Raw genomic sequence first — 14,594 nt, forward strand, 5'->3', positions numbered from 1 at the left:
AGTAGGTAAATCTGAAATATAGAATAACAAACAGGAGCCTGTTATTTCTGAAGTGTTTACATTATTAAATGGCAATGAATTTACTGGATTGATTAAAATTGAGGTTTTTCTTTCTCTACAATCCTGGGAACTGAAGGTGGACTCAGGATTAAGATTAAATCAGATATTAAAAAATTATAAAAGATACACTTTCTTTGCACATCTAAGTATAATTTTAGTAAATTTGCATGCATTTATAAACACACAGAAAAAGAATCATGGAAAATAAATTAAAACATTAACAATGTGTATCTTTGGGGAATGGGTATATGGATTTTGGTATTAATGTATTTTTAATACTTTCCAAACGTCTCCCAATGAACATATTACTTTTATAACCAGAAAAAAAGATCAGTTTTATAACATGAAACACTCTGGAATTTTTATTCATTTTATTTTGTGGTGAAAGAACATGAAAAATCTTTGCAAAATGGTAAAGTGTTCACTTTCAATGAATGATTAAATGTGCTATGGGAAAAGAGAAATGATACACTGTAATTACAGTTTGCACAACTATACAAAATATGTAGCATTCTTTTGAAAATACTGTGATTAACATTTCATTGACAGACAACCTTAATATGACTAATTTTTATTATTTACCATGGTCCCATAAAATATAAGAGCCTATGAACAAGTTCTTACTAACAATAAATATGGTTTTGCCTGAAATTCTTAACCACATGCAGACTTTTTCTTAAGCATTAATATTTAAAATTCTTCTGCATTTTTATTGCAAAATGAAGCAGGCACAATAAAATTAAACTCACTAGCTAAAGTACTAAGACAAATGAAAAAAAAAACAACAATAACATCAAAAGAATCCTGGGTTGGTTCTCCAAAAGTTTTGTTTCTGAATAAATATTGATCTCATTTAGCAATTCTGATAATATTCACAGTTACAGATTAATATCTCCATGACAAAAGGACTTCAGAAGGACTAAACTACACACCACTATATTAATATGTCTTAAATCATTCACCACAGTGTACATTTGGTATTCTACTACTAAAATGCAAGCTCAAATGAATTAGTATTTGAACTTCTCATATTTCTGAGACATATGTTTTAACTGACACTATAAGAAAAATTGAGAACACAAGACTGTAATTAACTTCTTATATCTTGAGTAACTAGATCTAGGGCAGTTAATTTCAGGGCCATGTATATATACCCTGCCTTAGCGATCAATGTCTTCTACTATTGCCTCAAGATTTTTGCAACAGGCTTTAACCTCCTCAATTGCAGCCATCCAATTATCATAGATAATTTTGTCATAAATTGCGTCATTAACTTCCCTAACTATCCCCTCCTGCTGAGATTCAAGTGCATCACCTGAGAAAAATAATACTGATCTTGGGATTATGTAAGTACGTAAATTGTGACCAAGTGAAAAATCATCATTTCCATCCTTTCCATTTGAGTTGATTCCCTGAGGAGTAAAGAAATTGAAGAATGAATCCTTGGGAAAATCTTCAGTCACAGTTCGGATTGTTCCCCAGATCCGGTGTTTCTGCTTCTTCTTGATGGTTTTCAAAGTGACATTTTTTCCTTCATTCCAATCTATCTTACAGCCTGTACAATACTCAACTGCAGTTCCCCTGTAGGGATGGGGATCATAATATGCTAGCCTTGACTTCAGCACATAGGTCTTTGTCAACAGCTCATTTTTGAAATATTCATTTGGTTTGAAGTGAAATTCCAGCGTGAAACTCAGAGGCTCACCAGGGTCTGAAAGCTTCACTTTAATATCTGTCAGGAGTTTCAGAATAGGCTCATCATATTTCTTAATGAAAGGAGTGAGTGTGTCAACATTTTTTAGGACAGTCAGCCAAAAATCAGGAATTCCTTTAGGATCTTCTTTATTCTCATCTTCGGCAGCCTCGACGTCATCGTCATCATCGTCATCATCATCATCATCATCATCATCATCCTCGTCATCCTCCTCCTCCTCAATAGCAGAGTCATAATAATCTTCATAACCGTCATCGTCATCCGTGTACTCATGTAGCAGACCCTCCTCATTACCATACACCTTTTCCTCATCATCCATCTCCTCATCATCATAGTCCTCAGAGTCTGATTTATATTCACATTCTTCTTTTGTAGGTTCATAGATTGCATTGATTATCTGACGTCTTTTTTCCAATAAAGGTTGATACATTTCAGCAAACTTTCTTTCAATACCATGAAATTCCCTCAGGAATTTGGATTCTAGATTGGCCACTCTAGTTTGCAGCTTTTTGAGGGCTAACACACGATATTTAACTTTCACAGGTAGACTTTCAACAAAGTCTGTATCTAAAAGATAACCAATAAGTCCTTTTGGACGGTCTGGGTCTGAGTCCTCATCAGTATCTTCACCTTTTTCCCCGCCTTCCCCGGACCCAGCAGCAGCATCTTCACCTTTTCCCCCTTCTTCCCCAGGCCCAGCGGCGGCTTCTTCACCGCACTCCCCATCATTTCCAGGCCCAGCTGCGGCATCTTCACCGCGCTCCGGCTGTTCCCCAGGCCCCTCCGTCATTACCTTATTACCAGCCTCTTCTTGACTGGATTCTAACAGTTCCTTGTGGTTGGCTGACTCGGCCATTTTTCAAAGGACCTCGCACGCCTAAGGTGGCTACCGTCAAGATCAGGAGACCTGACCTCCGCAAGGAAAGACTCACCAGAATATCAGACGCAGCAGTGGCTGGGGCAGAGGTGGAACGAGCGGTAGCGATCGAACTGTCGGAGCGACGGTCGAGGCTGCTGCTGGGATGAAGGCGGTGCTGAGGCTGTGAGAACCAGACAGAGGCAGCTGTGGCCGGGCTGGGGTGCAGAGCTGCGTTGGCCGCGGTGACCGGTCCTGCAAGAGCGGGCTAGAGACTGCAGAGAGCCGCAGTGAGCAGATCTCCTCCGCAAGCAGCAGCCGCTGCAAGAAAAAAACGGTGCCGCAATATGATTACGCAGACGTCTCTCGACTAGTTTTTCTCAGTGCAAATAGCTTGCTGCGTCACTCCCTCCCTCCCTCAAAACTCTACTCTACTTTCATTTGCTGGGCTGTAGTGATTGACAAACCATGAGCCAGTAAATTATTAGATCTATCAAGTTTCCAATTCTGCTCACCTTCCCAGGTTGTCTAATATGGCTGATTTATCCACCTTCTACTCGTCCTTCACCACCAGCCGGGTTTTCTAGAAACCAGATTTTATTAGTTTATTCTTTTAACTTTCAACTGGTATTGTATTTTTATAATTTGGAAAGAGCTAAGAGAAAATAGTAACTAAAATGTCGGACAAGGCATCCACCCATCATAAATTTGTCCCTTTGATTTTATTTTAGCCCAGGGCTCTGGGAAGGACAGAGGTGAGCGGTGGAGGAACTTACAAGAGAAGTTAGAAGAAAAAACACTAAAAAATTAGCAATGCTGGTTTCAGTGTGGTGTAACTGCCAGTAATTTCAATATTCTATATTCTGTTTTTCAGTATTTTCCACAAGCTGTATGATAAGTGAGCAGTAATTTTAGATTGGAAAATCCTCCTAACATTTTCTGTAGTACAGAGTGGGGGCAGGAAGGAGGAAGTTAGGTGGTTACATGGAGGTTAGGGTGAAAGAGGGCCTGTCATGAAGAGCCAAAATGCTGTATCCAACTATATGACAAGTGAACACACAAGACTGTAAACCAGTTGCCTGGCTTATCAATAACCCAGTCCTAATACTGACTTGCCACTTCTTTGTTGATGCTAGCTTTAAAGCCGCTGGGAATTTTTAAAAGAAATGTTCAAATGTAAAGTAGTATTTCTTTTTTAAAAATCTTAACATTTGCTTGACACTTTTGAGTTATAATCTAAATCTCAGCATTAAAGACATGGTTAAATATATGATAGAGTATTCATAGGATGGAATACTATGCAGTTATTAAAAAAATTCCTTCAAGTAGGAATCGCTAGTGATGTTTATTTTGTCCATATTTCCAGTACTGATATCACTTATTAATCGAACAATTAAAAAAATTTAACTGTCTTTTATTTTCCAGATTTAAACAATACTATCACAGAGATTAACACTGTTTACATATTCTTGTATTTCTTTACAGATTCTTTCAGTACATAGGTAAATTTTTCATTTTAGTTATTTTATCTCTGTGTACTGTATATCATTACAGTATTCACAAAGTTCAGTTTTTGGGCTCATGTATCAATCTGGTAGTTTCATAGTTAATAGTCCTGCATTTCAGGTTTTCTTTTTCTGGTCCTGTAGTTGCAACATTCCTTGTGGTTTTCTGTTAATAAATACGATATATGCTCTTTTTTTAAATTTGGAAAATGAGGAAATTTTTTGAGTGTAACAGAAATGGCTACTAATCTCACAGGGTTGCTCTGAGAGAACCAATGTGAACATTTTGGTCCTTTTCTTTCCAACCTGTTTATATAAGTGTTGTGTTTAGGCTGGAGATTTTCAAACATAAAAGTGAGATAGACTCTTTTATAAACTTTTCCTCTCTTTAACATATTTCAATGTTTTTAAATAGTTTCTAAAAATGTAATTTTAGAAGAAAATCCAGTTATTTAAATATACTAAGTAGTTAAACTAAACTATTAAAGGACAAAGAGAAAGTATGTTCATCCAATTTTAAGATTGAAGAGTCCTTCATAGTCATATATGCAGTCACAGAAACCACAAAGGGAATGGTGTGATTTCATTACATAAAACAAAAGTATATGGCACCAAAAGCATAGAGAATGAAAGAAAAAATAGGTAAATTGGACTTCTTCAAATAGAAACATTTGAATATCAAAGGATGCGATCAACAGAGTTAAAAGGCAACACACAGAATGAGAGAAGCTATTTATAAGTCATATATCTGACACAGGATTAATAAAGAAAATATATTAAAGACTCCTACAACTCAACAACAACAAAAACTTAAATAAATTTAAAATTGGCAAAGGACTTTCATAGACTTTTCTACAAAGAGATACAAATGGCACATGAAAAGATGTTCAGTATCATTAATTAGGGAAATGCAAATCAAAGGTAAAGTGAGATATCACTTCACATCCATTAAGATGACTATTATGAAAATAATAATAGAATAAAAACAAAAAATAACAAGTCTCAGCAAAGATTTGGAGAAATTGGAAACTCTGTGTATTGCTGAGGTATATAAAATGGTTCAACAACTGTGGAAAGCAGTATGGCAGATCCTCAAAAAAATAAGCATAGAATTACCATATGATCCAGCAATTCCACTGTTGATATATACCCAAAAGATTTGAAAGCAGGGTCTCAAACAGATGTTTTTTTCATCAATGTTCATAGCAGCATTTTTCACAAGAGCCAGAAGGTGGAAACAATCCACATGTCCATTGACAGAGGAGTGGATAAACAAACTGTACTATATGTATACAAAAGAATATTATTCAGCTTTAGAAGTGAATGAAATTCTGACACACGCTACAACATGGATTAACCTGGAAGACATTAGGCTAAGCGAAATAATCCAGACACAAAAAGACAAATAGCTTATGATTCCACCCACATGAGGTACCTAGACTGGTCAAATTCATAGAGACAGAAGATAGAATGGTGGTTGCCAGAGTCTAGGGGCAGGTGGAAATGGGAGTTTTTATTTAATGGGTATGGAATTTCAGTTTGGAAAAATGAAAACATTTTGGATGGCGATGATGGTTGCACAATAATGTGAATGTACTTAATGCCACTGAACTGTATACCTAAAAATGGTTAAAATGGTAACATTTTATGTTGTGTATATTTTATCACAATAAAAAATGTGAAAAAACAAACTAACAAACATAAACCATAAGTAAAATGAGCACTATGAAAAAATAGGTAAAATATATATAACACATATATATGCAAAACAAATAAATGATTACTATATAAAGAGAATTGACAATGCTTATAATTTTTTTAAAAACCTGAAAATTCCAATCTTTGATAAGAATGTAGAGAAATTGGAACTCTCAGATAGTGCTACCAGAAGTGTAAATTGGTATTCAAAACTTTGGAAAACTATTTGGCACTATCAAATCTAAACACGTGCTTCTCCTAGGGCGCAACAATTCCACATTTAGGTATATACACAAAAAGGCATGTACAATAATGTTCATGTCCACATTATTTATTTTAAAAATAGTCATATTTAGTGTATCATGTCATGCATCCTTTTTCAAGGCACAGTTCAATGATTTCTTAAATTTACCAAGTTGTACAACTACCATCATGGATCAATTATAGAGCATGTTTATTATCTCAATATGATATTTCATAAACATTTACTGTTGATTCCCATTATACTTCCTACTTTCCATCATAGGCAACTGTTAATATACTTTTTGTTTTTATAGCTTTATCTTTTCTGGATATTTCATATAAATGGAATCATGCAACATGTAGTCTTGTATGACTGACTTTGTTCACTGAGAATAAAGATTTTGAGATTCATGCCATAGCATGTATCCATAGTTGGTTTTTTTTATTTCTGAATAGTATTTAAGCGCACGGATATAACACACTATGTTTATTTTTTCACCAATTTATAGACATTTAGGCTGTTTCCAACTTTGGCTACTATAAAACTATGAATTATGGTATCATGAATATTCATGTGCAAGTCTTTTTTTAGCCATTCTGGTGGGCATGAAATGGTATCCTATTGTAGTTTAATTTGCATTTCCCTAATGCTCATTTCTTCATGTGCATATTAGCCACTCACATATATTTTGACATAATGTCTTCAGGTTTTTTTTCCCATTTTTTATTGTTTTATATTTTTATTATTGAGGTATAAGAGTTCTATGCATATTCTCAATATAAGTCCTTTGTCAGATACATGCTTTGCAATATTTTTCACCAGTATATTGCACATCTTTTTACACATACTAAGATGGTGTTTTTGAAGTGCAAGAGTTTTGAATTTTAATGAGATCCAATTTATCATTTTTAAATGGACTGTGTTTTGGTGTCATAACTAAGAAATCTGTACCTAACTCAAGGTCTTAAGTTTTCTCCTATATTTCATTCTAAAGGTTTTATAGTTTTAGCTCTTGTATTTAGGTCTGTGATCCATTTTGAGTTAATTTTTGCATATGGTGTGAGTTAGGGGCCCAGGTTTAGCTTTCTGCATATGGGTATCCATTTGTTCCAGTACCATTTATTTAAAAAAAAACTATCTTTTCCTCAATAAATTGCCTTGGTACTTTTATCACATATCAGTTGACCATTGTTATATAAATGGACCAAAGATAGCCCTTGTGTATCAGCCCCTATGTTGTTTATTCTTCATAGCAGGCTAGGACCCTTAGCTCAAAGCCCTTCAGAACCAAACTCAAATTCTCACACATCTAACTGCTTTAAATATAGCCTAAGTAGGCATATTTTTTGGTCACTAGAGCTTGCCTATTCTCCTACAAAACTGCACCCAATATCTGCTAGCTATAGATAAGAAAAACCTTGTAGCTATGAAAGATCCCAAACTGCTGTTGCCCTTTGGAGCTCTCGAATCCAGAGACTGCCCACCTTGCTGCTGAAGGACATCACCTAGACACTTAAGCCCTCTCTCTGATTTACCTCTCTCCCAGAAATCCCCTTGCCCACTTCACCTTCTGGGATATGGCCCCTTGATCAGTCTGTGTAAGGTCTTCTGCTATGAGAAACTTACCCTCTCATGCAATCCTGGTCCAAGCACTGCCCAATAAAGCTTGTTGTGCAGTACTGCCATCTCCTTGTCTTCTTGTCTGCTTGTCTTTTCCTTGATCAGTCCCCAAATCTTCAAACTCACCACAGCCATGAATATAAGGATTTATTTTTGGATTTTCAATCCAGTTTCATTAATCTATATATCTATTCTTATGCCAGTACCACAATCTTGATTACTGTAACATTATATTAATTTCTTTATTGGGAACTAAAAGTCCTCCATCATTTTTCTTCTTTTTCTAAAATGGTTTTGGCTATTCTGAGTTTTTGGCATTTCTATTTAAATTTTAGTATCAGCTTGCCAATTTCTGCAAACAAACAAACAAACAAACAATAACAAAAAAAAACACACCTGGGATTCTGATAGGGATTGCCTTGAATCTATAGATTAATTTGGCAAGAATTGCTATGTTAACAAGACTATGTCTTCCAATCTATGAACAAAGAAATTCTCTCCATTTATTTGTCTTCTCTAATTACTCTCAGCAACGTTTTGTAATTTTCAGTAAACAAATCTTGTACTTCTTTTGTTAAATTTATCCCTATAGATTTTATTTTGATTGATGTTATTATAAAAGGCACTGTAATTGTTTTCATTGTGTTAAAATACATATAACATAAAATATCCCATTTTAGCCATTTATTATAAATGTACAATTCAGTTGCATTAAGTACATTCACAATGTGCAACAATCACCAATATTCATTTCCAGAACTTCATCATCTCAAAATGAAACTCTGAACCCATTGAACAATAACCCTCCATTCCTCACTCCCCCAGCCTCTGATATCTTCTATTAATCTTTGTGCCCACATGAATTTGTCTATTTTAAGGTACCTCATGTAATTAGAATCATACAATATTTGTACTTTTGTGTATGGCTTATTTCATTTAGCGTAATGTTTCCAAGGTTCATCCATGTTGTAGCATATATCAAAACTTCATTATTTTTACGGCTGAAAAATACACACACACACACATATATATATATTACATTTTGTTTATTTGTTAATTTGTTGGTGAACATTTGGATTGTTTCCAACTTTGACTAGTGTGAATAATGTTGCTATGAAATTTGATGTACAAGTATTCTTTTGAGTCTCTGCTTTCAATATTTTTAGTATATATACCTAGTAATAGAATTACTGGATCACATGATAATTCTAGGTGTACTTTTTTGCAGAAAGACCAATCTGTTTTCCATGGTGGCTGTACAATTTTACATTCCCAACAGCAATGCACAAAAGTTACAGTTTCTCCAAATTCTCACTAAAACCTATTTTTCATTTTTTAAAGACATCCTAATGAGTATGAGTATCTTTTTAAGTGCTTATTACCTATTTGTATATCTTACTTAGAAAAATGTCTATTTAAGTTCTTTGTCCATTTTTGAATTGGCTTAATTGATTTTTTGTTGTTGAGGTGTAGAAATTCTTTATGTATTCTGGATATTAATTCCTTATCAGATATATAATTTGCAAATTATTTTCTCTCATTCTGTGGTTTATCTTTTCACTCTCTTGATAGCGTCCTTTGATGCACAAATGTTATTAATTTTGATGAAGTCCACATTATTTATATTACTTTTGCTGCCCATACTTTTGGGCAAGAAGCCATCACAGCCAAGAAACCATTGCCAAATCAATGTTATGAAGTTTTCCCCCTTTTGTCTTTTTTCTAAGCGTTTTATACTTTCAGTCTAAAATGGTATGTCTACTTCTTTGAGCCATTTTGAATATTTGAATATGGTGTTAGGTAAGCTTTTAATTTTGTTCTTTTGCATGTGAATATCCAGTTTTCTCAGCACTTTATGTTGAAAGACAAGTTTTTTCCATTTAATGGTCTTTGCACACTTGCTGAAAATCAGTTGACAATATGCATTGGTCTATATGTCTCTCTTTATGCCAGTTTCACACTCTTTTGATTACTGTAGCTTTGTAGTAAGTTTTAAAATCAGAAAGTGTGAATCCTGCAACTTTGTTCTTTATTTTTCAAGATTGTTTTAGATATTGGGAATAAATTGAAATTCCATATAAATTTCAGGATAGGTTTTATTATTTCTCAAAAAATGACTTTGGGACTTTGGTAGGTGTTGCATTGATTCTGTAGATCTGTTTGGTTAGTATTATCATTTAAAAATACTGTCTTCTAATCCATGAGAACATAATGTCTTTCCATGTATGTATGTGTTCTTTAATTTCTTTCAGTACTGTTTTGTTGTATTAAGTGTATAAGTATTTCACCTCTTTGGTTAAAAATATTCCTAAGTACTTTATTCTTTATCTGACTACTGTAAATGGAATTGTTTTCTTAATTTCCTTTTTAGATTACTCGTTGTTAGTGTATAGAAACGCATTTTTTGCATGTTGATTCTGTTTCCTGCAATGTTGCTGAATTTATTACCTCTAACTTATATTTTTAATCTTTACGTTTTTCTACACTACATCTGTAGAAAACAGGTAATTTTACTTCTTCATTTACAATTTAGATACCTTATTTTTCATTTATTTATCTTACCTAATTGTTCTGTCTAGAACTTCCAATACTATGCTGAATAGCTGTTGGGTACGTGAGCAACCTTTTCTTGTTCCTATTCTTAGTGAAATATTTTTCAGTCTTTCACCATTGAGTATGTTAGCTGTGGGATTCTCATATGCTTTTCATCATGTTGAAGAAATTCCCTTCTATTCATAGTTCCTTCTATTTATAGTTTATTAATCATTTTAAGCAAAGGTGTTGAATTTTCTTAGATGATTTTGTTGTATCAATAGAGATGATCACGTGGCTTTTTTCATTCTATTAATGTGGTTTTTAATATTGATTGCTTTTTATACATTGAAGCATGCTTGCATTCATAGAATAAATTCCATTTGATCATGTTGTATAATTCTTTTAATATGCTAACTTGTACTGCTATTGTTTAGTAGAGAAATTTTTCCAATTTTAAAAGATTGTGGCAAAATACACATAACATAAAATATATCATCTATTTTTATAAGTACACTTTAGTTCAGTGGTATTAAGTACATTCATACTGTTGTGCAACCATCATCACCATCCATCTCCAGAGTGATTTCATTTCCCGAACAGAAACTCTTTGCCCATTAAATCATTCCCCATTCCACTTTCCTCCAATCCCTGAACCAACCACTGTATTTTGTGTTTCTATTAATTTAACTACTCTTGGTACCGCATATAATTGGAATCACATAGTATTTCTTTTTTTGGTGACTGACTTACTTCACTTACAATAATATCCTCAAGGTTCATCCATGTTGTAGCTTGAATCAGAATATCAGTACTTTAAAAGCTGAATATTCAATTGTATGTCTATTCCACATTTTGTATATCCATTCATCCATCCACAGTTTTGGTTGCTTCCACTTTCTACCTATTGTGAATAATGCTGCTATGAAAATGGTTTTAGAAATACCTCTTCAAAACCCAGATTTCAATTTTTTAGTTATACATCCAGAAGTTGAATTGCTGGATCATATTGTTATTCTACTTTTTATTTTTCAAGGAAACACTATACTGTTTTCCATAGTGGCTGCACTATTTTACATTCCCACCAACAGTGAACAAATGTTCCAATTTCTCCATATACTCACCAACAATTGTTATTTACAGTTCTTTTTTACAGTAGCCATCTTACTGTGTGGAACATCTACTTTATTGTGGTTTTGACTTACATTTCCGTAGTGACTAGTGATGTTGAGCATCTTTTCATGTGCTTCTTGGCCATTTGTATATCTTTTTTGGAGAAATGTACTTTGGAGAAATATCCATTGGTCTTTTTATTAAAATATGGTCAGTTTACAATGTTGCATCAATTTCTGGCATGCAGCATAGTAGTTCAATCATACATATGCATAAATATATTCATTCTTTTTCATTATAGGTTACTACAAAATATTGAATATAGTTCCCCATGCTATACAGTGTAAATTTGTTGTTTATCAATTTTATATATAGTAGTTAGTATTTGCAAATCTAGAACTCCCAATTTATCCCTTTCCACCCCCTTTCCCCCCTGGTAACCACAAGTTTGTTTTCTAGGTATATGAGTCTGTTTCTGTTTTGTAACTAAGTTCATTTGTCTTTTTTTTTTTAGATTCAACATGTAAGTGATATCATATGGTATTTTTCTTTCTCTTTCTGTCTTACCTCACTTAGCATGACAATCTCCAGGAACATCCATGTTGCTGCAAATGGCATTATTTTATTCTTTTTATGGCTGAGTAGTATTCCATTGTATAAATATACCACAACTTCTTTATCCAGTCATGTCGATGGACATTTGGGTTGTTTCCATGTCTTGGCTTTTGTAAATAGTGCTGCTATGAACATTGGGGTGCATTCATCTTTTTGAATGAGAGTCTTTTCTGGATATATGTCCAGGAATGGGAATGCTGGATCATATGGTAATTCTATTTTTAGTTTTTAAAAGAAACCCCATACTGTTTTCCATAGTGGCTACACCAAACTATATTCCCACTAACAGTGTAGGAAAGTTCCCTTTTCTCCACACCTCCTCCAGCAGTTATAGTTTGTGGACTTTTTAATGATGGCCATTCTGACTGATGTGAGGTGAGTGTTTGGAAAAAGTTATTGTTATAATTTCTATCCTCTTAAATTTGTTGAAATTTGTTTTGTGGCCTAACATGTGCTCTATTTTGGAGAACATTCCATGTTCATTTGAACATAATGTGTATTCTGTTGTTTTACAATGGAATGTTCTGTAGATACCTAGTAAGGCAAACTGGTCTAATGTGTCATTTAAGACCTCCATTTCCTTGTTGACTTTCTGATTGGATGTTCTATTCACTAATGTTAATAGATGTTAAAATCTCCTACTATTACTGAATTATTGTCAATTTCTCCTTTTATGTCTGCTAATATTTGCTTTATATATTTAGGCGTTCTTATATTAGGTACATATATTATGATGAATGTTATACCCTATTCTTGTACAGATTCCTTTATCATTATATAATGCTCTTCTTTGTTTTTGTTATAGACTTTAAAGTTTTTTTCTCTGATATGAGTATTTATTGCTACTTCCACTTTCTTGTCCCTCTCATTTGCATGAAATATTTTTCTATCCCCTCACTCTCAATTTGAGTGTGTTTAGCTCTGAAGTGAGTCTCTTGTAGGCAGCATGTAGCTGGGTCTGGCTTTTTATCCAATCAGCTACCTTTTCTCTTTTGATTGGAGCATTTAGTCCATTAACATTAAAGCAATTATTAATAGGCATGTGTTTATTACCTGTTTCTGGCTCTTTTGTATATAAAAAGATCTACATTTTTACTCCCCTCCCCCACTTTCTGTGTTTTTGATGCCATGTTTTACATCTTCGTTTATTGCTTCACTCTTTATTGTAGTTATAGTTGATTTTATAATTTTTTTTTTGTCTATTAGTCTTCTTACTAGCTCATTTAAATGATTGTTCCACAACCTTTACTATATATTTGACTTTACCAGTGGGCTTTTTCTTTTTCTATGGATTCTTACTTTTTGTTGTAGCCTTTTCTTTCCCACTTTGAGAAGGCCCTTCAACATTTCTTTTAGGGTAGGTTTAGTGTTGATTAACTCTTTTGAGTTTTTGCTTGTTTGTTTCTCTCTCCTCAATTCTAAATGATAATGTTGCTGGGAAAAGTATCCTAGGTTGCAAGTTTTCCCCTTTTTGCACTTTGAATGTACCATGCCACTCCTTTTTTGCCTGAAAAGTTTCTGCAAAAAAAATTTAGGTAATAACCTTATGAAGAATTCCTTGTATATGACATTGTTTTTCTCTTACTACCTTTAAAATTCTCTCTTTACCTTTAACTTTTACCATTTTAATTATATGTCTTGATGTAAGTCTGTTTGGGTTCAATTTGTTTGAGACCCTCTCTGCTTCCTGTACCTGGATATCTGTTTCCTTCTTCAGGTTTGGGAAATTTTCAGCCACAATTTCATCAAATACATTTTTGATTCCTTTCTCTGTCTTCTCTTTCTGGGACCCCTATGATGCAAACATTGGTGTAATGGATGTTGTCTAAAAGTCCTTTAAAATGTTTTAATTTTTAAAATTTGTTTTTCTTTCTGTTGTTCTGATTGGGTGATTTCCATTATTCTATCTTCCATATCACATATGTGTTGTTGTGTCATCTATTCTGCTTTTAATTCTTTCCAGTGTGTTTTTCAATTCAGTTATTGTATTCATTTCTGACTGGTTCTTTTGTATGTTTTCTAGTTCCTTGTTAAATTTCTTGTTGTGTTCATCTATTTCTCTAATGCAGTTAGCATTCTTACTACTAATGTTTTGAATTTGTTATCTGGTAAATTATTTATTTCTATTTCATTAGGTTTTTTCAGGGATTTTTCTCTTGCTTTTTCAATTGAAACAAATTCCTCCATCTTCTCATTTTGATTAACTTCCTCTGTCTCTATGAAATTAGGTGAAATGGTTACCTATTGTGGTCTTGAAGGAATGTCCTTCCATAGGAATTTCCCTATACAGTCTACATGTGTTCAGTGGCTTTGATGGAAGAGCTGGATCTGATGTGAACAGAAGTTATGTTTTTCCCATTGTGTGCTGGCAGCTATCACCATGGTAGAGGGGTGGCTAGAGATCGAGGAGCTAGGGCCAGGGACAGGTGTGAGCTGGATCGTCTCTGTTCAGTGGCCATCACTGCCCTATTGGGGGTGGGGTCGGGTCCCAAGTTGCTGAAGCAAAGCTCTGAGGTTTGTGTCTGAGCTGGCTCCATTCCCTTCAAGTGTGTGCTCTTCTCCTTCCCAGCACCAGCACTTTTGCTCTAAAGAGGAATAGTGCTAGAGAAAGAGGGGCTGGTTCAGGTGCTTGACTTA

General features: G+C 34.0%; 1 protein-coding gene across 4 annotated transcripts in view; it reads right to left on the reverse strand.

Moving 5' to 3' along the window:
• Positions 1-378: 378 nt before the first annotated feature.
• NAP1L2 (nucleosome assembly protein 1 like 2) overlaps positions 379-14,594 on the reverse strand; it is a 60,088-nt gene continuing 45,872 nt past the window's right edge. Inside the window, exons 1-2 of one of the 4 annotated variants that reach the window (XM_032474994.1) lie at positions 7,704-7,853; positions 379-2,951 (exon numbers count right to left, since the gene is read on the reverse strand). In XM_032474994.1, the coding sequence (XP_032330885.1) occupies positions 1,221-2,630 (1,410 nt within the window). In that variant the 5' untranslated portion in view covers positions 2,631-2,951; positions 7,704-7,853 and the 3' untranslated portion in view covers positions 379-1,220. Of the gene's footprint in view, positions 2,952-3,145; positions 3,167-5,251; positions 5,266-7,703; positions 7,854-14,594 lie in introns of those variants that run through there. The other 3 variants (XM_032474996.1, XM_032474995.1, XM_032474998.1) reach the window with 3 other exon arrangements.

This window comes from Camelus ferus, chromosome X (assembly GCF_009834535.1).
Source record: "Camelus ferus isolate YT-003-E chromosome X, BCGSAC_Cfer_1.0, whole genome shotgun sequence".
NCBI lineage: Eukaryota > Metazoa > Chordata > Mammalia > Artiodactyla > Camelidae > Camelus > Camelus ferus.